At 39.9% G+C, this 27302-nt stretch overlaps 1 protein-coding gene and 1 non-coding gene across 3 annotated transcripts; both read right to left on the bottom strand.

Moving 5' to 3' along the window:
- Nucleotides 1-325: 325 nt before the first annotated feature.
- KATNA1 (katanin catalytic subunit A1) lies at nucleotides 326-21435 on the bottom strand. Of its 2 annotated transcripts, none has more exons than XM_030447012.1 (11): nucleotides 21378-21435; nucleotides 16072-16246; nucleotides 15213-15370; nucleotides 12818-13001; nucleotides 8956-9077; nucleotides 7758-7863; nucleotides 7270-7428; nucleotides 6171-6297; nucleotides 4547-4681; nucleotides 4147-4273; nucleotides 326-658 (listed from the first exon to the last, which is right to left on the bottom strand). In XM_030447012.1, exons 2-11 carry the CDS (start codon nucleotides 16240-16242, stop codon nucleotides 460-462), a joined length of 1488 nt encoding a protein of 495 aa, XP_030302872.1. In that variant the 5' UTR covers nucleotides 16243-16246; nucleotides 21378-21435; the 3' UTR covers nucleotides 326-459. The 2 variants fall into 2 exon arrangements, with proteins under 2 accessions (XP_030302872.1, XP_030302873.1); XM_030447013.1 differs by lacking the exon at nucleotides 21378-21435 and adding an exon at nucleotides 21087-21115.
- Nucleotides 21436-21772: 337 nt separating this feature from the next.
- On the bottom strand, nucleotides 21773-21843 carry TRNAG-GCC. The gene has a single exon. It is a non-coding gene; the product is annotated as a tRNA-Gly (tRNA).
- Between the last annotated feature and the right edge of the window lie 5459 nt (nucleotides 21844-27302).

The raw sequence follows: 27302 nt of genomic DNA, 5'->3' as shown, positions 1-27302 counted from the left end.
GGACAGGTTCTTCATTAATAGCATAGAAACAGCTTAAGGGTAGATTTCTCTAAGATCAGCTAGCAAAAACATCTAAACAACTGTGTCTTGTTTATCCCATTTTCTAGTTCTTAGCATCCCTTACCTCATTTAGCAAAGCCAGTTTGTTGGGTTTTTTAAACTATTTTTTGTAACCGTTGTTTTTTTTTTCCAACAGTAAATCCTCTGATGCAAAAGTTCTAGTATTAAACTTGTCACATTTTAAAATCTTGAAGATCAAAGCAGATACCAGTATCTTTCACATTTGAGAAAAATGGGCAACTTTTGAGATAGTTCAAGTGAATTTGCATTGAAAAAAATTTATTTAGACATCTGTTGCTCTTAAATTACAAAAGTTAGAGTACGCAGTGCACTGACACACTACTTATTACTTCTAGAGCTGCTTTAAGACGCAAGGTGGTTTCTTCAAGATAAGACAACTCAGCAGGATCCAAACTCAACTATCCATTTCTCATATTTCTCAATGTCCGCAGCAGATACAGATTTAGAAACTTTCTTTAAAGCTATTTCAAAGTCTTCCATGGTTGTTGGCATGTGCATTTCATCTCGGGAAAGATTTCTTATTTCTTCTGGTGTCAAGCCTTCAATACGTCTTCTCATAGCCATCAGTGATGCATCTCTATTGAAGTTGCAAAAAAATAAAATACAGTTACTCAAGAGAGGACAGTGAGTTTTCTGAAGGGCTCAACATAGCATTAACCTGTTGCATTCAAAAATATACCATAAAGAACTGTAAATTTTTAACAGGAAGATCTCCATATGCTCATACAACTTATAATATTATCTGTATTTTTCTAACATGAACTTATTCTCACTGGATTTCTGCATAGCTACTATTCACAGGCTAGGCAAAAGAAGTAAAGATTAAGTGATTCATCTAATGTCACTGCACACTTATGACAGAGCTGCTGTTCATAGTATTTTAAACCAGCAACAAGACAAAGTAATGGTTTCACTCCTCATACCTACAGGAGTGGATGGAATGTTTTGAATCTCTTTTGGTTCAAATAGGAATCCCACTTCAGAGACAGAGTGGTCAACAGTATCTACCTCCAACCCATACATTCCCTGCTAAATATTAAGCCACATAATCTGTGCAGCCCATGGCTCCCAAACTTCTGGTCTCAAAAAGCAATAAGAGTATTGTACAAGTGTGTCACTTTCTTGCTGCATTAAGTATGACTACATTTGGATTTCCAACAGCAGTAGCAGTGGATGATGAGCTGAGGAGGTGATAACTGGATAAAACTGAAAGACTAAAGTTCCTGCTAACTCGCTGCTTTGTAGCTTATTTTCTCTTTAAGATTGAAAGGTCATCCTGGTGATACGACAGCAGTATCCTATCATGTAAGTAGGTGAGAATCCAAAGAAAAAAAAACGTTTTACATTGTCTTCTGGGGGGATTTAGAAAGATAGTTTCAGCATATTCTGTTTCACTTCTACCCTCCATCCCCAAAAGAAAACCATAACTGACAGACTTCACAGATTTACTAAGCAACTGGTAACAATTACAGTGCATAATACAATCACTAGAGTTTCAGAACAATCCAAAGATTTGCCTTGTTGAACTCCATCTTAGTAACGTGCCACCATGCTTTGCTGTTGTATCATCATTTATGAACTAAAGGCCAGTGTTACACAACCAGGGGGGAGCAGGGACAAGGGAAAATATTTCATGCACCTCATTTGCCTCCAGAAGGCAGTTCACAAAAATAACCAAAAAACCCAAATAAAACCAACCCAACCAAAACAAAAAACATTAAAAGCAACCTAACCAAGGAGTGAGAAAAAAAATCCACTCACCATACCCCAACATACCCACAAAATAAAAGCACAGCTGCCACCACTTTCTTTTGTAAAGTCCTTTTGCAGACAGTCATTCAAACACCAACTCTCAGTGCTTGGAGAAGCACCAAAACTGTATTCAGAAAATAAGTAGCCACCCACTGGAACAAGCAGCAGGGATCATTTCAACCTCTGCAGTCCTCCAAATGACAATTCAAAGTCATTCACACTCACATCTAACATGCAGATTAGATGCATTTTACATTCCATCAACATCACTTCAAACTTTCAGCTTTATTTTCCATGGTTGTATGCTGACTGTTTGGAACTGTACTCTTATCTCTGACTGGTTTTCACCTTGGCTCAGCAAACTTTGGATTTCACCTCTAATTCTTCAAGGTAGGAGAATAATTTGAAACCAGACTTCCCAACTCTTTTTTTTTCAAGTTTTGCTAGTGTAACTAGCAAGGACTATTAAGGTCTACCAATTCTGACTTTTTCTGTGCTTATATACACAATGTCTGAACCACAGAAAAGCACTTTTAAAGTAGCCATATGCTGTTTTGTCTCAGTATAAATGAAACAATATGTTCTTTTTTCCTGACACCATTAATGAAGTGCTTTCTCACCAATTTCAAATCATGCACACCCAGACCACAATTTGGATTTCTGGTTGCTGCCACCTCAGTCGTGTCTAACAAAACTACCACAAATGAAATACTGGGGTGTTTCTTTGTGGGTTTCGTGTTTGCTTGGTTTTTTTTTTTAATAGTATTTGTACAAATAGACTTTGATTAAAATGAAATGGCAACAATGTGTGCATGTAGATATATGAAATTCATTCGAAAACCTTACAAGTATTTTAACTTTTAAACAAGCATCCTGGTATCCAGTATAAAATTAAATACTAATAACAAACACTGAACAGACCAGATGAGACAAAGGGAAGCTAAAACACACAAAGCAGTAGGCCAAAAACTCTTCCATATAATATGAGCCTATTAACACAGACTCCTTTCAAAGCACAACCAACACCAGGACTGAACAAAAGAATACCACAAACTCATCTCACAAACCTACAAATGAAACAAAATCTGCACAACACTGATCCAGAGCAACTAACATACCATTGTTTTCCCAGACACCGTGTAAGGTTTGTTCAGGAAATAGCACTGAGCCTCCAAGCCCTTAGTTCAGCCTTGGGAGGGCCCTGCTGACAGAGCCTTTGGTGGCAGCTTTGTGCACGGGCCGCTCACATTCATCCCTGTGGCACAGCATATTGTCCCCTCAGTTCTGCTGAGAAGTGTTTGCAGAGCTGCATTAGGAACCAAGGCAAGAAATGCATCTGCGTTTGAGGAAAGGAACAAGGAGGTGGTTTGCATCCAGAACAGTTCTTTTATCCTGTCCAAAGTACAGCTCCACAACAGTTGTGCTGGCACAACTTGGAGCTCAAGCCCTGCACTGCCACACTTCAGTGCTACCTCCCAAGATGGGAAACAAAGCTACACAGCTGCTTATTAGGTGACAACAGCATCTTAAGAGGTTTGTGTTCTTCGTCCCATATTGCTGATGCCACCATTTGCCATCACTGAGCTGTGCAAGTGTAAACTCAGACGTAAACTAGATGGCTGATATCAGTCCTTAAAAGACCAGTCCTTTCCTCCACTATTCAGTTTTTGGGAAGAAAAGATTGGGGGAAGGGTTAGGAGTATTTTTAGTCAAATATCTCAGGAACTGAGGTTATAGAATAGGCCCACAAATTATTGTATACAAACAGTACTGAAGAGAAGGGGAGACAGAGGAGGTAGAAGAGAGCTGAAGTCAGCCTCATCACTAAAGCCAGTGTGCTAAGCACACAGCTTTTGTACTGTCAGCACAATATGGTTCAGCCTTCCTGTGAAGGTGAAGAACACTTTTTCTTTCAATTATTCTAGTCTGCCACTACTGCCTCTTCCCCATGGAAGTACTGTTGAAACTGTTTAACCTTAACAGAATGACTACAACTCTAAAAGTTAAAGCCTACCTTCCTGCAGATCTACCTCACACAAGGAATTTGGTGTATATGAAAGAACATGAAATTTTCCTAAATCATAGCTTGTTTAGATTACTATGTTGCAACTGCTTTTCATCATTATTATATGAAAATATCAAATGGAAATCTAGGCGAACATTAATGCAGGATTTTGCCTTTCAGCCATACATAAAAGACAAGTAACAATCTGTTTGTATCCAACAACCTTAGTCACATGAATGAGTTACTTTACAAGCAGTTTTCGCAGAATTTGTAGCAGCAGCAACACAAATGATGCAATGCTAACATACCTGCATACGTTGGTAATGTCTGCACCTGAATAACCCTCCATTTTCTCAGCTATATTTGCCAGGTCAACATCATCAGCCAGTTCCAGTTCTCGCAGATTTATTCTTAGAAGTTCCTCTCTACCTTTTGCTGATCAAAGAACAGAAAATTGAGTAATACAATTTGTTTTCTGAAGACAAATAATTAATTGAAGGGGGGTAAGACGGAAGAATGAGAAAAGGACATTATACTTCCTACAAAGGTAAACATCCAATGTTTAGATTTATGCTTGTCTTGAATTCATAAATAAATTGTATGCATGTCTGAATTAGATTTTTAAACCAGGTGACCAAAACTAAAGGAATATTGATGTAAGTTTAGATTTTAGTCTTTTCAACCACTCCTCTCCCTATGTCTTTGTACCTGATGGTAAAGGAATGTAAATTCTCTTTTCTAGTCTTCGTCTTAGAGCTTCATCAATATCCCAAGGAAAATTAGTAGCAGCAAGTACCATGACCATCTTTGAAGGGTCATCATTTTCAGTAGCCCCTCCAACACCTGCAATGGAGAAAAGAAGTGAAATGTATGTTTGTTTTATGAACACTGATGTACAGAGAGAACATCCAAAATTCTAGAATACTAAAGGAGCTACTCTATTGGGCTTTAGTGAGTCCAAGTGCAATAGAATCACGAGGTGCAAGAGCACAGTTTTTCATCTATAAGCCTGCAAGCAAAAATGGAGACTCAGTTTAATTAGAACCAGTGGCACAGGCCACTCCTTAGATCAAAGTTTCTCTCTGCCATGGCTGGAAAACTTTTACACCCAAAACCTCTGCATTTCTGCCATTACACCTTTTGAATTTTCATGTAAATGTCCTGTAACAGCATATAAGGAAAAACAAACCCCACCCAAAACCCAGAAAACCACAGAACAGCAAGTACCCCCATCTCTCAACAGTACTCACTAACAGTCACGCAAAAGCAGCATCACTTCCCTACAAAGTTTCATCACTTCTAAATTCAGGACAGATGTGTCACATACTCAGGTGGATTATTACAAACCACTGCAGTGAATGTTTACATTTGGTGGACTGAATCACAACTTCTCAGAGGCAGAGAGAACACCTCAGTCTCTAAAGCACTGTCAAACTGCTGCTATATGAAGAAGTTATTTATTAAACTTGCTGTGCTCAGCATTTACCATTTTTGCTTACATCAGAGGACTGGGCCATAGAATAGCCATTGTACCTACTCTGCTTGAAAATTTGCATATAAAACACCATTTATGAGTAAAAGGACTTCAAATAGTTGTTGCTAATAAAATTAGCTTCTGTACATACTTGAGTTATGAGAACAGCATTACAGCTCTGCTACTATTTAATGTCAAACATGAAAGGCTATCAGCATCAAAGAACCAGAACTAAATATACAAATCTTCTGAATCATGGAATTCTATCACAAAGTATTCCAAAGATTAGCACTCTTCAGTTGCTTCTTTCTTTCTTCCTGCTCACCAAAAGGGTATAAAAACAATGCCTCTATAGTGATTTTGCAGTGTTATCTACATCTGAACTTTGCTGATTTGCAAAATGTTAAGCAAATAGCTGTAACAAAGTGTTTTAAAAAGAAAACTCTCCCAACTTCTCCTACAAAAAATGCCTTCATTTTTAATTTATATCTTTAGGAGAAAAAAAAAGAAAGGAGATCCCAAAGAAGTGTAACGATTGCTCTTGAAGTTTGAATTGGAAGAGGTGACAGTCCTTTTGAACCACTTTTTACTTGTTTTTGGAGAAGTGATACGCTATGTAAAGAAGCAATTGATACTTTTTCTCTTTTGAAGTTTTGTAGTCTTGTACTCTGGATGAGTAACTTAAGGTCATTGCTTAGATGCTAAAAGATTGTTAAAAAAATCAGTATCTTTTTTCCCTCCATAGACAGTTAGGATAGTGGATTTTTATCTTTTGATTTCTTGACAATGAAATTTTATTTGCTTTCCCTCCCTCAAGTTTCCTCCAGCCCAGCATTCTCCAGTGATAAAGGTAGTTACCATCCATTTGAACCAGCAGTTCTGCCTTCACACGTCGGCTTGCTTCGTGCTCTTCTGAAGTTCCCCTGCGACTACAGATAGAGTCTATCTCATCAATAAATATAGTTGTTGGAGCATAAAATCGAGCCTAAAGAAAGCAAAAGATAAAGCAGAAACAGAGAACAATGGCAGTCTTCTCACGTTTAAGTAGTAATAGCATATTCAGAGCTGGGTAATGGGCACATTTACCCAAGCTTCTAAGTATCAAACAGTACGTGAGCTTCTCTCTCTTTGACCACTGCACCAAACCAGAAAGCAACTGTGCATTTGTTAAAAACATTTGAGTAGAATGGTTTCTTGGAAAGTCCTGTAATAGGGCTATAAACAAATGCTTAATAAACTAAAGGCAGTTTTACACATTAAAAATAAGAACTAGTAAAGACATCATAGAATGCTCGAATTAGAGCTCAGTTAAAGCTAGGACAAACATCACATAGAAGCTCTTGTCCTACAGCAGTTGAGATGCCATCCATGTCCACTCATTTAACATGATCACTGTACTGTAAAGATAATTTATTTCCTGACTTCTCTGACCACTGTAATTGCAACTTTGCTGCCCCCTTCAGTACTGGGCACCCTAGGAAATACTTTATGCAAAACTGGTAACACATAAGAGGAAGTTTATATGCCCTGAACCAATTTCAAGTGCTCTGGAGCCAAATTCGGTTTGAAAGTCTGCTTATTTTAACACAAACATCCACAATGATAACAAAAAACCACACACAGCCTAAGGAGGGTTTGCATTCAGAAGGCAATTAGCTTACATCTCCACTTTCACATTCACTCATGTTCTACAGCACTCATCAGCTTACAGTGAGCTACCTCTAATGCATCAAGCTAACCCTGAAAATAAAGACAATTTTTTTTTTCAGTGTTTATAAATGTGCTTAGGAATCAACAGATCTGGAATGTATATGGCCAAATCAGGTGGTTCTAAAGCATCTGAAGCTTGGAGAGCTGTTTATGTAGATTATGAGTTCTAAACCTCAGCAAGGTTTCACTATTCCAGAAGTAATTCTACTTCATTATCTCACTATTTATGCTCAGAAACTTCAATCACCATTTCAAACAGTAAACGAACAAGTTTCTCAGATTCTCCTCTGTATTTTGAGGTAAGTGTTGAAGAAGAAACATTGAAAAAAGTAGTCTTGCATTCAGTGGCTACAGCTTTTGCCAGGAGGGTTTTTCCAGTACCAGGGGGACCAACCATCAGCACACCCTATTAAAATGAAGAACAACCACTTTTAGGACAAGAATCAAAACAGAGACAATTTCAGTTTATTTAATAGTATAATATTAAAATGCTAGATGTAAACTTTCCCTTGAAAGATTACTCAAAAGTAATTAATTACTAATGTTTCCTTGCAACAATAGAGTTGAATATAGCTGGCTGACATCCATATTTTGTGAATACTATTTACCATAAATTCTTTTTACTTTTTAGTAACAAGATTTATATAAACTGTAAAGCACCCAAAATTTAGTGTTCTGTCAAAGCTTAATCTCAAAATCCTACTTATGACCATAGAATCAGATTTTTTTTCATACCTTCCACGGTCTTCTAATTCCCTTAAAAAACTCCGGCATCCACATTGGTAAAACTACGGCTTCCTTAAGGAGCTTTTTGGCTTCTACTAAATCAGCAATGTCATCCCTGACAAGAAACAGAACGTTGTTCAACACATTCAGACAGGCTGAAAAAGAATCAGTCCACAGCTCAAAACAATATGCAATCAAACTTACTGTTATATAGTGGCTCTTCAATAATTCAGGAAAATTAGTTAACTTATTTATATTGTACTGAAAAAAGCCTATAACAAATAAGTTGACATGTGGCTAGTAGACTCTAGCTGGATACAAAAGCAAAAGCAAAGAGAGACACATCAACTATTCCACTTGGACACTGCTGTCCTTATTCACAGAAGGAATAAGCAGAATAGGACAAGTTGGTTAATTTATGCTAGTTACAGATGATGGTTTCTTCTTTTGCCAAGAGCCTGACTGTTCTCCAAAACCTGGACACCATCTTTCATAGTTACAGGAACGTCTTACTGAAGACTGAATGGAACTGAATTAAGAAGAATTTTTTTAATCCTTTCCCAGAATTACAAACATATGAATTCTTTGATACCTAATAGGCTTCTCTTCTTTTCTTGAGGGTAACCCTCAGAGCATCCACTTAACTTCATGTGCCCAAGTAATACTTTGGTTTCAAAATATATCTATATGCTGAACTAGTTTAAAATCTGAAGTTGTAATTTAAGATTCAATATAAAATTTGAAACATATATTTACATATCAACCTGAAATACATGATAGTTGCATATATACAAAGTTGTTCATAGGACTGTTCAAGGTTTTTTTAAAAGCTTACTTTATTTGCCAGAAGATTTTAGCTCATTTAATCCTCACAAAAATCACCTAAGCTTGAAAAAATTCAGAACACAAAACAACCTTTGTATAAGGTTTAATACTCAACACATTTATGTAAAGGTACTGACAAAGGGTTATATTTTATACTGGCAGTCACATCCAGCAAGATTTCAAAGGGTTCCTATACTGACATAACTTCTTTGTTAATTGGTTTTCAATCTTGGTACACCCCCGGGGAGCAAAACAAGTTTTTAAATTAAAAAAGTAGGTACTTTTTATATGTAAGCACACATTAGAATACTTAACTCTTGTCGTATTGTGTAAGAGGAAAAAGAAACAACCTGAAAAGACTGGCAGCAGTATTCAAACTTACCATCGAATGTTGGGATTCTGAGAAATTATATCTCTTTCCAAAGCTTCTACTAAATCTTTGTCATATCCAGTACTGTCAAATTTCTTTGGTTCAGACTCTGAAATCTCAGATGTGGATTTGCTCTATATAAGGGACACAATAACATAAATATATAATAATGATTATGCAACTATGCACTTCTATAACAAGTCCACAATAGCAGCATATCTTTAGAAGGCAGCAACATAAACCAGCATGAAAATAATGAACCATCTGTATTACTGCTGCACTGTGAGATCTATGTGGTTGACTTGGTCCCATTTCCTTCTCCCCAAAGCCAGCACTGATACACTGATATTGTACTGATACAATTTCTTTGCTTTAGCAGGTAATCAAAGCTGCACATACCTATCCCAATGTAAGTGTTCACCTCTTCTCTCAGAAAAATCAAAAACTACCTGAGACAGTAGCTGAGACTGATTTATAAAGTGTCACACTGACTTAAGAGTATCTCAAATGCTGCAGGTGTCATAAATATCCCATATATATGGAATGCAAAAAAACTAAGCAGAACTTCCATATGTAGAATGAACAAAGGTTATCTGCAGGATCACAGAATTGCAGAATCAAAGATTATCAGGGGGCTAGAACCTCTGGAGATCATCTGGTCCAACCCTTCTGTCAGAGCAGATTTACCTAGAGTAGGTTTTATGGCACGGTGTTCAGGTGGGCTTTGAATGTCTCCAGAGATGGAGACACTCCACAACCTCTCTGGGCAGCCTGTTCCACTGCTCTATTACTTTTACAGTAAAGTAAGTCTTCCTTATGTTTCAGTTGAACCTCCTGTATTCACATTGGTCACTACTACCCCTTTTCCTGTCACTGGAGGCATCTAAAGAGTCTGACCCCATCCTTTGACATCCACCCTTTGGATACTTGTAAACGCTGATGAGATGCCCTCCTCAGTCTTCTCCAGGCTGAGCAGACCCAGGTTCCTCAGCCTTTCTTCACATGGTAGATGCTTCAGTCACCTCACCATCTTAGTGGCCCTGTTCTGGAGTCTCTCCAGAAGTTCCTGTCTTTCATGTACTGGGGAGCCCAGAACTGGACACAGTACTCCAGGTGTGGCCTCACCAGGACAAAGTAAAAGGGGAGATGAACCTCCCTCAGCCTGCTTGCCATGCTCTTCCTGATGCACCCTGGGATGCCACTGGCCTTCTTGCCATACAGGCACCTTGTAGGCTCATGGTCATCCTGCTGTCCACCAGGACTCCAAGGTCTTTTTGCACAGAGTTGCTTTCTAGCAGGTCAGCCCCTAACCTGTACTGATGCACGGGGTTATTCCTCCCTAGGTGCAGTACCCTACACTTGTCCTTGTTGAACCTCATGCAGAGTCCCTCTGCCCAGTTTCTCTCCAGTCTGCCCAGGTCACACTGGACTGCAGTGCAGTCCTCTCACACGTCAGCCCTCGTTCTGTACCATCAGCACACTTGCTGAGCGTGCACTCTATCCCTTCATCTAGGTCACTGATGAATATATTGAAGTGGACCCAACACTGACCCCTGGGGAGCTCCACTTGTTACTGACCTCCAGCTAGATTACACCACTAATGACAATTCTCTGAGCTCTGTCTTTGAGGCATTTTTAATCCACCTCACTGTCCACAGTGGAAGACCACAGGAGTAGAAAAGAGCTAATAACTGATAAAGAAGCATGGACAAGACCAGCAGCAAAGCAGCTCTGTAGTAGAGCAGAAGCAAAGAAGCCTTTGACACCGTCCCCCATAGCATTCTCCTGAAGAAGCTGTCAGCCCACAGCTTGGACAGGAGCACCCTGTGCTGGGTTAGAAACTGGCTGGAGGGCCGGGCTCAGAGAGTGGTGGTGAACGGGGCTGCATCCAGTTGGCGGCCGGTCACTAGTGGTGTCCCCCAGGGATCAGTATTGGGCCCAGTTCTGTTCAATATCTTTATCGACGACCTAGACGAAGGGATTGAGTCCATCATCAGCAAATTCGCAGATGACACCAAGCTGGGAGGAAGTGTGGACCAACTCGAAGGCAGGAGGGCTCTGCAGAGGGACCTGGACAGACTAGAGAGCTGGGCCGATTCCAACGGGATGAGGTTCAACAAGGCCAAGTGCCGGGTCCTGCACTTTGGCCACAACAACCCCATGCAGCGCTACAGGCTGGGCACAGAGTGGCTGGAGAGCAGCCAGGCAGAAAGGGACCTGGGAGTCTGCATCGACAAGAAACTGAACATGAGCCAGCAGTGTGCCCAGGTGGCCAAGAAGGCCAATGGCATCCTGGCCTGTATCAAAAACAGCGTCACCAGCAGGTCCAGGGAGGTGATTCTTCCCCTGTACTCAGCACTGGTTAGGCCACACCTCGAGTACTGTGTCCAGTTCTGGGCCCCTCAGTTTAAGAAGGATGTAGAGGTCCTGGAACAGGTCCAAAGGAGGGCAACCAGGCTGGTGAAGGGACTCGAGCACAGGCCCTATGAGGAGAGGCTGAGAGAGCTGGGGCTGTTCAGCCTGAAGAAGAGGAGGCTCAGGGGAGACCTCATTGCTGTCTACAACTACCTGAAAGGAGGCTGTAGCGAGGTGGGAACTGGACTCTTTTCAGAGACAACCTTCAACAAGACAAGAGGACACAGTCTTAAGTTGTGCCAGGGGAGGTTTAGGTTAGATATTAGAAAGAATTTCTTCACGGAGAGGGTGATTAGGCTATGGAATGGACTGCCCGGAGAGGTGGTAGATTCTCCGTCCCTGGAGACATTTAAAAAAAGACTGGATGTGGCACTCAGTGCCATGGTCTAGCAACTGCTCCGGTGGGTCAAGGGTTGGACTAGATGATCTCTGAGGTCCCTTCCAACCCGGCTAATTCTATGATTCTATGATTCTATACACAGTTGAAAAGGCTCAAATAGCAGAGACCATGCAACTGAAAGGAAATAAAATGCACTAGACATACCCCAGCTTTCTATACACTTAACAGCAAGCACTGGTGATGACAGAACAACTGTAAAAAAGAAAAAAGACCTATCCTGTCTCTGTGTGCGTACATCCTTAGTCAGAGAGGATTATCACTCAAAGACAATGTAATTTAGCTCCTAATAAAAGCAGTAGTTTACATAGCTAAACAATTCCACCCTTATAGTTTATTCTGTTTCCACAGGTCATGACACCTTACCACAATATAAGATTGCTGAAGCTAACCAACTCTATGGCATGAATATTTGATTTATTCAGTCGCGAAGAATATGAATTTAGTGTCTACAGCATTATACCTTATTCCAGTCATCAGCTAAATTTATGGAGACCAGAGAACAAGCAAAAATCAAATCACTGCGATTGCAAAGAATCCTAGATCTACGCTGGGGTTTTTTTCAGTGAAAAAAAGTGAAGAGTCTGGAGCTAATATCAGATCTTAACAATCAAAAAAACAAACCAACCAAACAAAAACCAGATGAATCAATCTCAGTCTAAAAAAAACAAAAGCAATTAAAGAACACACAAAAACATACCATTTGCTCGAGTCCCATTGGGTTCTATTCAGTAATTTGGTGGTATACTTTTAGACAATTATCTCCAAGTTGAAGTAAACAAGTCCCCAATTACCAGATCACTTGATCACTTCTTCCAGATGAGAGTTCAGTGTTAGAGTTGTTTTTTTGTGTGCATGGGGTTTTTTTTGTGTGGGGTTTTTTTTTTATTAGTCCATAACCAAGACCATGCATAAAGCAAACACACTTATAAGGTGCTCATCGAATAAGCACCCTGACTTGAACAACAGAAACATTTTACAGGCATCTAACTTTATAATACTTTCAATATTAAGAAAGCAAGATTGAGTTTCTGAAATTCATGAAGTTATTTGCAAGCTTACCTTTTCCTCCTTTCCTTTATTTTGCTGATCCTTTTTTTCTCGGCTGCGGACTGCCTTCCCTTTATCACTGGGGTTTCGAGAGGAGGGACGGTGAGGCCCTCTGACAGCTGCACTGAGGCGATTGTTGTGACCTCTGCAGTCACTGCACTGAGCAGACTGACGTTTTCTGGGTCCTGGCGAAGGTCTAATTTGTCATAAAATATGGAAAAAGCCTCAGTGTAAAGTCACTGGTGAGCACTACGTAGTCAAATCAAGAGCTTACAAAATAAAAAGCCATCTTGCTTGAGATAGAAATCTACATCTGAAAACCCATACCGATATTTTTAGGTAGACCCTAAATATAAATGTTTTTTTCGTTAACAGAAGCTCAGTTATGACTTACTTAAAACCAGCTTCTTGCTACATATATCCCATAAATAGAAGTAATCCCAGTGTTATGAAGCTTAAAGAGCAAAAAAAAAATGCCCCACCTCAATAGTTTTTCTTTTTACCACAATGATCCTCACTCTCCTACTCAAAGAAATGTAAACGTTTCTTGGGAATGACAGTTTTATTTTCACTTCTTCAGAAAGAAGTGTGTACATGAGGCCTGCAGTTGTTTGAAACTAAACTACTTTTAGAATTATGTGTGAATGAACCAGTACCATGACTGATACTGTAGGTTTCTTTTTTAAAATTCAGTTGCTTCCCCATACAAGTTTGTTACTCTCAGAGCTAAACTTTTTCATGGGATTTCTAGGAAATAATATAATTTAAGATGTATCAGAATCCAGATTATTCATAAAAGTTGTCTTTAATTGATTTACAGCATCAAGTGTGCCAGAACTGTACATATCTCTTCAGGGTGAAATGCATATTAGGTAACATGAATATGCTAATTATAAGATGATAGGTGTTAAAAGTCTTTTCACTATCCAAACGGGGTATCTATCAACAGATACTTTTATTTATGAGTGCCCAGCCCCTTTTATTCCTGGTTTTAACACTCCAAAGCTCAAAATAAAGGAATAATGTGATTAGACAGCTAATTTCCACCTACATTTGAGATTTCTGCTATCTCAATACATTTACTCTGGTTATTCTAATGCTATCATGGCCTAAGTTTTCATGATGGCTTTTTCATATTACAAGTCAATACTTCACCAGCTGGCAAAATAAATGGAATGGAAACAGGTCTCTCAAGTCTTTGCCTCCTTAGAAAAATTTGTGCCTCTTCTCTAGAAAGCTTCAAAACATTAAGCAGGTTCTACCTCCCAGACTCAACTCTTCCAGATGGTTTGAATGAAAATGGCTAACACTGCTCCAAAGTATTTAAATGAGATAAACAGAAACAGTGTGATCACACAAGATCCATTTCTTCCAGAAAGCAGGCTTAAAATAAATCAATTTAAAGAAAGCAAAAATGTACTCAATAAAGACTGAAGTTATCTATCTGTGAGAAAGAGCCGGTAAGTTCAAAGCCTCAAAGAACAGTTTGAGAGCACAACTAAGCTGTCACAACTAATGACACTAACGTACAACTAATAATCACTGTTCCACATCTGCTTTGTACTACTCTTCCCTATTTCATGCTGCCGCTGGCATGTGTTAAAATCTCTGACTAAGCAGATAAAATAGCCCATCTTGGGGAAAAAAACCACAACAACAAAACCCAAACAAACTTACAACCAGACAAAGACCCCACTAGGCTCACAAAACATCGTCTCTTTTGTCAGCTTCACATCCTGAACCAGCTGATCAGTGCCAACAAAGACAAAAGCAAAAAACCATAAGGCAACTGTGGAAGGTAGGACCATCCTTCAGGAGCAGCTACAAATGACACTGCAAGGCTTTAGTTTTGCAGACACTAACCCAGCATAATTCAAAACTACTTCTGAAATAAGCAGGCTTGCATGCAGCTGTTTTCTCCCACCCCTTGACCTGGGGCTTATGCTAGCCTAAATAACCAACTCATGAAGGAGATCAGGGAATCACCTTGCTACACCAAAGGAACTAAACTGGGACACCTCTAGATTTTACTGTTACTTTGACAATGCTTTGCCATCCTCTTGACATCAGCTACATGCAGAATCATTTTTAAACTGTTGAGAAGATCAGTTCAGGAACAGAGTTGAGCTTTCTTGAAATGACAAGTTTATCTGAAGCTGGGAGAGGCGAGAGGTGAGGAGGGCAGAAATCAGATTAACATTAGTCAGGCCTATATAAAGTAAAAGCCCCAGAATGTTCTGAAGTAGGCTGCCTCAAAATAGCAATAGTCCTTCAGTATAAATCGTGGCAAGTTGCTGGTATGAGTGTTAACACATCTAAGTTCCAGAACAAAAATTACACAGGGGCTGAAGTCAAAGCACTCTTTGCTCTAATACACATTAATTTAGGTCTTCAGGTTTCCTCTTACCTACGTTCAGCTGGCACAGGCAAAGACCAAACTTCTGCATCATGAGTGGGTAATTCTTGTTGTGAAGCTTTCAACGGAGTACTGTCCAGTTTAAAACTCTCTAGGGTTTTCATTATATCTTTCACATGCTTAGCTTCCACGCTTATTTCCTGCCAAACCTGATAAAAAACCAAACCAAACCAAACCAAAACTGAAAACCAGTAGGTTAAGCACAGTGCAAATAAGTTTGTAAGTCATGTTCAAGCCCATGTAATGCCTGGATGGATTCTACAAGGTTTCACAAACTACCTGATTCTACTTCAACAGAAAATAACACCACATATTAGATACTGAGAAGGTTTTTCTGCCTTCCTTAGCACCTTTAAGGAATAAGCAAATATATTTTGGACTTAACATCAAAGGGACTTTTGATAATTTTTGCACATTAAACACATATGACAGAGTGCAACTCAATACACTGAATGTCAATTAAAAAAATGTGTCTGTATTAAGGATGAATTACTGTGGTAGCCACAGGATCTATAAGTTACAGTACCAAAATGCTGAGAGGAAAATAAGACTACTCAAAACGACTACGCCTAAGAAACTTCAGCATAACAGGGGCACTCATCAGCAAAAAGCTGACAAGCCAGATGGTGCACTGGCTCTCCAGGCCTGTGTTTTACTGCCTGTTTTGTCACTGTCAGAGCAAAAAGTTGCAAGATTTATTTAAATCTATATATCACTGAAAAAGCTTACACATAACAGTGATAGAGTTTCAGAGACTGGTGTATTTTATACTTTTAGTTTGCCATAAGATAGTAAATTTTTGCTGCTTTAAATGTTTTCCCTCAAAATGTCCCAGAAAAGTACTATTTACCTGTTGCCATTTCTGTTGCAGATATGTATCTTTGACAGAGTAGAGGTACTTATTCATTTGGTCAAGAACTCCCTGGTAGTAGACCATTGCAGAGTCATAATTTCCCAGTAAAGCATATTCACGTGCCAGCTTTACATTCTCACTGATCATAACAAGGCTCATGTTCAACATGAAGCTGAAAAAAAAAAAGGCAGTATTGAGGGGAAAAAATAATCCACAGATCAGAAAAAAAGCTTTGCAACCATTTCCATATGCTTATTACCCCACGTGGCATATCAAAATACAGAAACCAGAAACACACTGGTTAGAAGAGTGTCCTAAAAAATGCCATCCATACAAACAAACAATTGTTTCTCTATAACTAGAAATTAAACTCTTGACTTTGTAGAACTGTTCCATGCAATGAAGATTCTGTTGAAAAGCATGTGCAAGATATGCAGATTAAAATGCACCACTGCAAGCCACAGTTGCATATTCTCCCTCTTTATTCTGTTGTAAGATAAATTGTTAACTTACGGTTAGCACTACACATCCATGCTATAAAGGCTTGTGGTTAAAAAAAATCCCCATCACACAATAAATCAAAGCCCTTCTTCCAGATACATAAATTGTGTTATTTTTTTTTTTGCCTTAACATTCAGTGCATACAAGTTTAAGTCTGATTTTCCCTTCTGGAGAATGTTTTTTTCCATTTGTTCAATTTTACAATTTTCCAGCTTCATTTAGTCTTTCTCTGAAACAAATACTCACCTCTCATACCCATTTTGCATCTTCCTATGATCTTAATTTTTACACTTAAAAAGATACTCTTAATTTAAAAAATTAAATAAATAAATTTTAAAATGTTGAGGCTGCTAGGTTATCACCAAAAGGTAAGGAGAGGCCACAATTGAACATGTAGTGTGTAGTTATGCACTTTATCTAACATCCAAACCAATCTACTTTTCCCCACCAGGGTTTTGGGTTTTTTTGAGCACACATTATGGACTGTGACCACTTCATCGTTGTAGCATTATCAGAATCTGTTCTTTTGGATTAGAACAGCACACAACTATTATTTATACAAATGCAGTAATACGTAGACAACTTATTCTTTATGGTGTAGTCACCATCCACACAGCAGCCATCCTATATTCTTATACCTCCCATTCCCTTCTTCTCCAAGATACCTGCACTGCATCCACTTTTCCTGTCTCTTGCACACCAAGAATTTTCCCACTATTCTCCTAATTTCCTAGGACCAAGCACAGAGAACACTAAAATAAGCAAACAAACATGCCTACAGGAGAGTTGTCTTGCTCTCTTTTCAGCACCTGTACCCAGTACTCATAAGAAACAACTGCAGACAAGCAATTAGAGCTAAGCCCTGGGATGAAGCATACTTGATACAGATCAACTATTTAAAGAATGTAAGTACTAAACTCGCATGCGCAATAAACAGACTTAAGACTGAACACATTTCAAGACTAGGTCATTCAGATGCACTATCATAGGTTTCAGAAGCCAGACTTTGCACACACCAGACAATGTGCTGCTAAAATATTAGCTCCCCTGGGGGAAGCTCATGGGTTGGAAAACACAAATCAAACATTTCAACTCTCCCACCCCCTTTTCTGTTGCCTTCCCAAGTAGCTCTGTGTAGACACAATGCTGATGCATTCCTGAGCCAACATCCTCTTTCCCTTCTTTGCTTTCCCTTCCCCAGTTTCCCTTGAATCAGATAGCTGCTGTGAAAAAGTTTCAGCCAAAATACCAAAACTCTGGCAGCAGCAGGGCTGAAAACAGCCTTGACAACCCACACCCAACCACATAGAAGAGACCTGTGGGGCTGGGGATGGAAGCCTGCTATCATAAGGACCTACACTATATAATCTCCCTCTGGCCAGAGACTCATTGAGCTGACCAAAACGATGTCCGCAAGCTGCTACAGTTAATGTCACCAGCAACTACAAAGACAGCCTATATGGCAGCCTAATTAGCCTTTGGAGACACTGTTTGATTTGGGAGTTCTGTTGGTTTTAACCTCAGAAGAAAAAGCCTGAAGATGTCTGTCCACTGCTGCACGGAACATCACACAGAGATTACCAAAGTTTTTCCTGCTATATTTAGGAGCAAGCTTTTCCACTCCTGCTCATCCTACCAGATACACCTGTTTTCCTGTGATGAGAATTCATACCTATGACTAACACTACTGAAATCACAAGTTGAGCAAGATGCTAATAAACATTTTAAAAATCAAGTAATAGCAAGTTACTAAAGACAAACTAGATTTTCAAACACAGAGAGAAGTCATAGGTAACTTTTTTTACGCTGAATACCGTAGAGCAATACAAATAGAACAGCAATTCTGTCTCAATATCCAGAAAAACAAAACAAAACCCAACCCAAACCAAAAAAAAAAAACAACACACACCCAAGAAAAAAAGAAGCTTGTAACAGTAGTCCCAAAATAGCAGGAATTAAAATGACCAAATTGCCCATAACAAGAGTCTAAATGTGATTTTCAGGTAATACAAGATAAGAGGACAGAAAGGAGAAGTGGGGAAGAAGAATGAACTAACAGCTCATACAGGAGGAAAAGAAAAAAATACCCTCACTTAAATTCTTAAATTTGTGACACTTCCAACATAATCTAACGCAGTAATTCCAAGAAAACCCAGGAATCCATCCATTTCATCAGTGACACTGAAAATGAAAGAAAATTCAGTGTAAACTAGAAAACAATTTTATTTTGTTGCTTCATGTTGATTCATAAGAACAGAAGTGCTTAGAAGTGGCTTCCAAATAAAAAGCTCTTGTGTGCAAGTGGAACAGAAAAAGGTGCTGGCCCTGCTTGGGTCTGGGCACGTCACTTGCTGCTGCCACTTGACTATGGGCAATGTCAGACCTGATACACTGATGCCAGTCCCTAAGGCTTTCTGCATCTAAAACTGAAGATGCTGAAGCAGTTCTAAACAGGGGAAAACAAGAGTTATAGTAATCTGAAACCAGATTAAAGTTTGCAGCAGAAAGTCACAGTAGACTGACTGTGACATCTCAGAGTAGGGTGACAGACATGTGGGAAAGGCATGAGTATGCACAAATCCCAGATTTAAACCAGACCTTAAGGACAAAAAAAATAAATTGCAAAACTAATCCTGCACCACTTAATATTTTTGAGAGTATTTACAAATACCTAGTACTATCTCATAACAGGATGTCGAAGCAGCAAGGCTGCAATTATCAGCTATGACCTTTCCATGAATCATGCCCAGTTAAGTTATCTATGTTCCAACAGCAACTGAAACAGCAACGAGCTCGTAAAGTTTACAGCGAACAGGATATAAGGAAAACAACTTAAGCACTTAGTCTTCTTAAGTTTGATTCTACACTGTGTGCAAACACAGACATTTCACAGTAAGAATACACATTCTCCGCCCGATTATGACTACATATGGTTCTCTGAATTAACACAATAGCAACCCATCAAATTAAGCCATCGCTAGTAATACATCATTTATCATTTGCTACAAGCAAAATATCTCTAGAGTCTGGAACAGCCAAGAGCAGTGAGGACTGAAACCTCCGAAAGGTTTGAGATACTTACAACTTTTGAGAATGACATATTAGAACTTATTTTTGCTATTTTGTTTCAATGTTTCAACAGCCCGACAATCATCCAGAAAACACTGGAGATACATCTTCTTTTCCACAATTAATTAAAGGAATAATTGTAAGTAATTTCTGCTTGTATTTGCATATTAGAATTCAGGAAGCTGTAACCAAACACAATAGCAATCCTGTTTCACAAAGAAACAACCCCCACATCCCCCAACTTAAAAAAATAAAAACGAAGATGAATATACAGTTGTTAGGAGAGAATATTAAAGTTACAATCCTCCAGTTACTACAGGGGGACCCATCAGCTATTCTTCTAACTCAGCAAACAGCAAAAGCTTTACAAGGAAAATACTTTCAAAGAGCCCTTCAGTCCAGCATTCATGTTGCACTAAGCTGGAGCCTGAATTTTGGCAGTGTACATATTTCCATTATTTCAGCCTGCAATACAGGTTCTGACATCAAAACAACTATATAAAATTCAAAAAGTTTTCTCAGCAAGCCAGAAGAGGAAAAACAAAACCTCAAAGTAATAGCTTTCAGCGATCAATTTCTACTGATGACACAGTCCCCTGAATCACCTCCGAGCTCCCTTCCAGCTTTAATACTCTTCTTCATAACATCCACGACTAGCAACATTTGGTATCAACAAGCAATTGTGCTAATTACTTGGGAAAGAGCAGAGTTGCCAGACTTATTGGATAGTAAACTAACTGGTTCTCATTCACTGGCTGCATTTAACAGTAACGGCAGCAGAAGAAAAACCACCAGCAACTAGGAACACTAGCATACTTTGCTGTTTATCCAAAACTTAACAAAACAAAAAATTTAAAAAATTAAATCATTAGCCAGAGATACACTGGTAGCAGATGATTTTACGTTTTCAAGGCTGAGCTTTGCCAGAGAGTTAAGAGAAAATCCTATTACTTACTCCCCATTTGGTGGGGAGCAGAATCCTTTTAGGTGGTCAATGTTAAATTAGCAAATCTCTCAGAATATTTAGAAGGGTCTGCGGCAGAACGAGTATGTAGAATGGATGCGTGCTAATCCTCCGGAGAGAAAAATAGTGTATTTGCAAAGAGCTCACTAGTGTGAGGAAAACAACAACAACAAAACCCAACAACAAAGGAACAGGTGGCAGAGGAAAGGAGAAGCACGAACCAAAGTTCTGTGTTTGAAGCAGTGCCAGCAGCCCACGCAACCACCCACCCACCGACCCAGTGCCAGACCCCCGGGGTCAGGGTGCCGATCAGCCCCACACCCCCGGCACTCGCCTTCCCACGGCTTCAGGGGCGCCACAGCGATGCCCCGTGCGGCCCCGAGCACGTGTAAGCTTCGGCAGTGACAGAAGAAGGACCGACGAACGAGGTGTAAGAACGATCACGAGTGTCACGACAGCAACGACGGCGGCGACTCACCCTCCAGAGCACCTCCCGGCCCCCGGGGCGGCGGGACAGCGGAGCCGCGGCCCGGCGGGCGGCAAAGTGCCCGGCTCCCCCGAGGGCGGCGGGCGCCATGCGGGGCGCAGCCGTCGCCCCTCTCCGAGAGCCGGCTGACTGCCCTTCGCCTCGGGACGAGCCGGGGCAGCCCATGGCCCCGGCGGAGGCACCTCACAGTGACCGCATCGAGGGGTGGAGGGGGACGGGGAGGACACGGAAAACCCAGACACCCTAAGATGGGAAGACACCGCGGGCTTTTCTCATACTTACGCCTCTCCAGAGCTCGGCCCCGCCGTAGCAGCAGCAACAACTCACAGCAGCCACGGCCACGACCCCAACACCTCCACCTTCCACCTTCCCCCCCCACCTTCCTCCTCCTCCTCCAGCAGCAGCAGCGATTAACCCCACCCCCGGCTCTGCCCTCCTCCTCCTCCTCCCGCCGCCGCCGGCAGTTTGAAGGCAAATCCGGCTGCGTCACTTCCAGCTCGGCGGAGCGGGTGTCGGGTGCTTCCGCCCAACCGGAGAGAGAACATGGTGTGTATTGTAGCGTTATTAGTAGCAGGAGTGAGCCTATTTCGGTTGGTTGGTGTGGGCTTTTTTTAATTTGTTTTTAAGGGAAAAAAAAAAAAAAGAGGCGCAGGAAACAAGGGTTAAAAAGTAACACCTGCATTGGCCGGGAATCGAACCCGGGCCTCCCGCGTGGCAGGCGAGAATTCTACCACTGAACCACCAATGCTTGGATATTTCATGGGGTGCCACCGCCGTCAATCGTACGTATCGTGGCCACATTGCGCCTGCGTTGCCGCGGGCTTTCCAACGGTCGGGGCGGAGCGGGCCCGCCCTGGCACTGCCGTTTGAAAGCCCGCGGCGGCAGCGGGGAAGGGGAGCGGCAGGAGGGCGGTGCTGCCGGCACGGAGGGGGCCTGCATGACGGACTGTGAGGCTGAAGCTGTGACGAGAGGCTTCATCCAGCTACTTGCTTGCCGGTTTTGTAAAGACGGGCTTTGCCTGTATTATTTTTTTCCCCCCTCACATTCTCATTTCGAGCTCTTCCAGTCGCTACAAGGGGCGTTGTTTTGTGAAAGAAATTAAATCCTGTAGCGCAACCAGCCCGGGAAACTCGGATCCCAAAGCTCCTCAAGCCACAGAAAGCTGCCCTTGAGCACGGTGTCCCTGCTGGAGCAGCACGGTACCACCTGCCCGAAGAGACTCGGCTGCTTAGCAACAAATAGGATCTAAACCTTGGGCACAAGGCAGCAGGTTCATCATAGTTCATTAGGGTGAACTCAAAAGATCTAAAACATTATGTAGTCCTAATTAAAAGACTAATATATATAGATATTTATCTGCTTATTACATCTGTTCCTACCCTTTTGCTCTTACATGTTTGCCAACTGAACGCTGCAGAATTGACTTTATCCCTCCTATGGGTGAATTAAAACAAATCATTTCTACATTACTTCAGCTATAAAATAAAGGAGTTGATGAGATTTTCAAATTCCCAGCATTACTATACCCCATCGCTTGGTTGATGAGAGCTTGAGGCATTGCCCTTCTTGCAGTTACAGGATGCTAATGAAGGAGAAACTGAGCTGTTCTTCCACTCCCATTCCCACCCCAACCACAGCTACAGAGACTCGGCAGTAACTCAAATGGACATCATCAGTTTGCCCTCCTAATAAACATGATGGCTATGGTACATTGTCAGATCTCTCTTAGAAGGAATAGATTTTTGATATTTTATGTATACATAATAAAAAACTAAGATTTTATTTTTATGAATGAGGCACTGGAGGATAGGGAGGGAGCACCAATAAACCAAACTCTTGAACATCAATCAAGATGTATAGTTTTGAGAACAGGTTGCAAATATGACAGCTAAGTACAAGAACATTTCTGCTATAAAACATAGGCGAATTCTTTGTTATTCTGTAGAGCTGTTGCAGCATAAAGAGGACTCAGGGAAAAGGGGTGTGAAAGAGAAGGAAAAAAAAGCTAATGTTTACAATCATATTTGATTAGCCAAAGCAAGAATTTGATTTTCACTTCTTATAAAGATTCATTGTATTATTCTAATACCCCGGCAGGTGTTACGTTACTGGAACTGCCTCTGAGAAAAGAATTTCTAAAACTCAGAAGGAATGTCACTGATTTAGCTGGTAATTCAGTTAGGCTTCCCACAAGTGCTGTTATTCTCTCTCTTACTCTGAAGGAATAGAAGTGCCAATCAATCATACCCTTATGTCCCCCAGGTCAAATACAGGGCATGTCATCTCTGCTTACTGGTTGCATTAACACTTCAGTCAGCAGGGACAAGGAAGCTTTAGCTTCTCAGCTCTTGCACAGACAAACAAACACGAAATCTGGTGCACCTGCACAAAGGGGATGAACACTCCTGGGCTGGAGTCCTGTGGCACTTCCTGCTGACTGGAAAAAGTCAGCATAAAAGATGCACGTTCTTCTCAGATGGGTATCAGACTTGGAGATTATGGTCCAGGCCACCACCACGTCACTGTATAAAACCCAAACATACCAGTAAGCAGAGATGACATGTCACACACGTAACTGGGATACAGCTATGCAGAGACCTAGCCAAAGGGGATGCCCATGTCATGACAGACAAGTTCACAGTAAGCGTAAGACCAGTGAGTGAGTAGCTATGGCTGTGAGATAATGCAAGATTCTTAAGTCTACTAACTGGACACGTAACAAATAAATAATTTGCTTAAGCAGAATTGGTGGTCTATGTATTTAATTGGAAGATCCAAAAGAACTGACAGTCAGAAGGATATTTATAATAATAAAAAAAAAGACATTATATATACATATACACACATGGAATATACCTATGTATCTATATAGATATATATATAAATCAGTAAACTTGAATAATGCCTTTATCAAGAGCATTTTAAGGCATTCAAACATTTTACTACAACATTGACCCAGTCCATTATCTTTTTGCTTTGGCTGAATTAAAGCAAACAGATTAAAGGTCTGATCTGAAACACCAAAGACATCTGAAACCAAAGCCTACTAGTATCTTGGGTGACAGCAGCATCATCTAAGAACCCACCCACTGCACTGCCTAATAGCTGGATAATATTAAAAGGAGTCTAAATAAATCATTCCCACTCATAGCTTTGCAACAGCAGAAGATAAATCACTCTCAAAGAGACTTTCTAGCCATACATTCTATAGATTCTATTACAAATTGAGGATAGAAAAGATACAGCAAAAGGGCCTGCCCTAGGATAGAATGCTGCTGAATATCAAATAGTATTTACAGTACAGTTATGGGATTATAGAACATTTTATAAATACAATTAATATGTGTACAAGGGCACATAAAAGAGAAATTTATTTTCTTGCTTTACAAAGTGAAAGTAAACTCAACTAAAACTTACTACAGAATTCCACAGCTGCTGGTTAGGAGCTCCCCTTCTCAACTGCCTGTACAAACCAATCCCCATAATAGGTCACCTATGAAACACCCATGTTTTAAGCAGCAGCTATGAGAAATCTCAACAGACTCTGAATCTGTGTATGAAACATGAAGTCTCAAAACACAGGCAAGGCAGAACAGGTTGGAAAGTTGTGACCTTTACGTATAATTAACCTTCTCAGAGAACCTGGACTATAACACACTGCATTTTTGCAAGGCAATATATAATACTGCAGCATATAGGTGGCAAAATTCAAACAAGGTACATTACAACTTGTAACACTAGATACCAGAAAATGCCAGAAAGATCTACCAAATTCTAAAGATATGAGCTCTTCTTATTCATTTAAAATGGTAAAGTAATATTTTTCAGTACTTGCACATGTTCTTAAAAGACTCAATAATTTCCTTTAATAAAAGTAATTAGTGTTGCTTGTATAGAAATGTGGTGCCTTTACAGACTTTGTTTTTTAAACCGATTGGCTAAAGACCAGTTACAGCATTAGAGAGGAATACAACAAAACAGTGCAGGCAGAGGAGAAATATACTTCGATACAAAGGCAATTTTATCAGTCCATTTAACAGAGGATTGACATCATATTCTCTGCACACTTCACAAATGGTAAGGCAGGCTTGATTAAATTACCTTTAACCAGTAATATATTATACTTTACTCCAAGACAAGTAGACCAGTTTTACTGGGATACTTACTATGAAGGAGGGTAATCTTTAAAGGTTTATTTACATGGAAAACAATTTTTTACACAATATATAAAATGGAGTAGCTATACACTGCAGCCATTTTATAATATTTAAGCTAAATGAAATGAATATTAAAAACTATTCTATTCCAACAGCTGTGGAACAAGCAGACAGAACATTATTTTCTTTTATTAAGTTACACACCCATTTGATTTATAGAGTTACTAACTACCTGCTCGAGAAAATAAAGCTATTTTTCACAACCATCTTTACCCATGATAAGCACTTCACAGTAGAGGGGTGAACTTCCACAAATGTTGTCTCCTGTGACAGTCTGATTAAGAAATTACCCCGCTGCCAACCCCCTTTACTGCAGTTCACTCCTTCCTCAGTTATGCCAACATAAATAATTTTTTGGACAGATTGGAAATTGGACCACTCAAATGAGCATATTTCAAAGAAAGAAACCTCTAAAAGCTAAATACCAGGCAGTTTTTTCACTGATGCAGTATTTAGCACAGTAGACAGATGCCCTGGCACAAAGAGACACTGAACTGGAGCACAGAAATGGAACAAATGGCTGTAAGTGCACAAGAATTTCTTAAGTGAGCTTGTTAAGACAAATAAACTAGTAACTGGTGTTTACTGCAAGAAGAGCTAATGAACACCAGTTCCATGATGTTTACATAGTCACAATGTGCAATGGCACAAATAATTTTTAAAAACCCAGTACTGCTAACAGGCACTTTATTAGATTATCCATTGCAGTTCAACTCCAATTAAAAGGAAATGTTTTAAAAGACACGTTTACTACAAATAGTGCAGTTTCTTTACCACTGTGTTAGCTTCAGGAGAAAGAAGAACAGAGATGGACAGAATCTGTCTTTCTGCCTCTCACCTGTATCTCTTGTTCAGCAGGTTAACCCCCTCCTTGCTCCCAGTAACCTCAACAGGCTCAGTGCTCTCCCGTGAGACCAAGGGGATGCCTGCTCACCTGCAGAAGGCAGCAGATGCAGTCAGAAGTTCCTAATTCTGTTCTGAATTGGGCTGTGAAAGATGGACCACTAAAACTGTACTGATGGCTCACAAATGAACTGGTGCACTGTGTAACTAGGAGGAAAGCTGTTAAAGCCAAGTGAAATTGGTCTCCACAGCAACAGCCTCAAAAGCCGTAATTTATCAGCCTTTCCCATTACTATCACAAACATATAATAAACTATTCTAAAATTTATTTTTCCAATTAAAAATTCCAAATAAAGCACAACCGTACACACTTTACAGTTTGGCTGTAGTCAGAAAATCAAACTAGATTTTTCCTAAAGATCTTTTCCTCACATACCTGCAGAGAACTGATGACAGGAGACAATAATGAAGTTGTTTCAGAGTGCACAGTCCTTCTGCTTTGACAGTATGTCATGTACAACAGCTCTAATAATGTTAAATTCAATTACTATTTAATAAAATACCAGTTCTAACATTTTATCACTTTATAATCGTATTGTAGCCAAGACTGACACTTTCTTGTTCCAAAGCTGAGAACTCTATTATTATCACAGAAGCTGGAAACACCTCACCAAACAAATGCTGATTTGTTCAATACTGTGAATAATTACTTTAAATATAGTGAGAAGTGAGGGGTACAGCAGCCTTTACTTTTTTTTTATTTTTTCCTCTTCAGAAACGCATCAGAGCGCTTTATTAGTGTAAAGTAAGTTTTCTGTTTGGTCAACGCAAAGAAACACTGTCATTAAAAAACATGAAGCAGAGATTTGTTTCCTAAAATAATTCAGCATATGTACAATAGATACCAGACATCATCTTAGGCAAAGAAAAAAACATTAAAATAATCATTATTTCCTATTTTGAGTACTTAAGAGTACAGAGAACTGACATAAAATTCAAGTGATATTTTTTCATCCAACATCAAATCTCACCTAAATTAAACAATTAGCAATTCTGGAATAAATATTTGAGAAAGATTTCCCTGCATTCTGGGGAAACAAGATGTACAGAGAGGGAAAGAGAAAGCAATTTTCTTTTTTTTTTTTT

The sequence above is a fragment of the Calypte anna genome, chromosome 3 (genome assembly GCF_003957555.1).
Source record: "Calypte anna isolate BGI_N300 chromosome 3, bCalAnn1_v1.p, whole genome shotgun sequence".
In the NCBI taxonomy this organism is placed as follows: Eukaryota; Metazoa; Chordata; class Aves; order Apodiformes; family Trochilidae; genus Calypte; species Calypte anna.
This window is presented reverse-complemented; position numbering and strand designations above follow the sequence as displayed.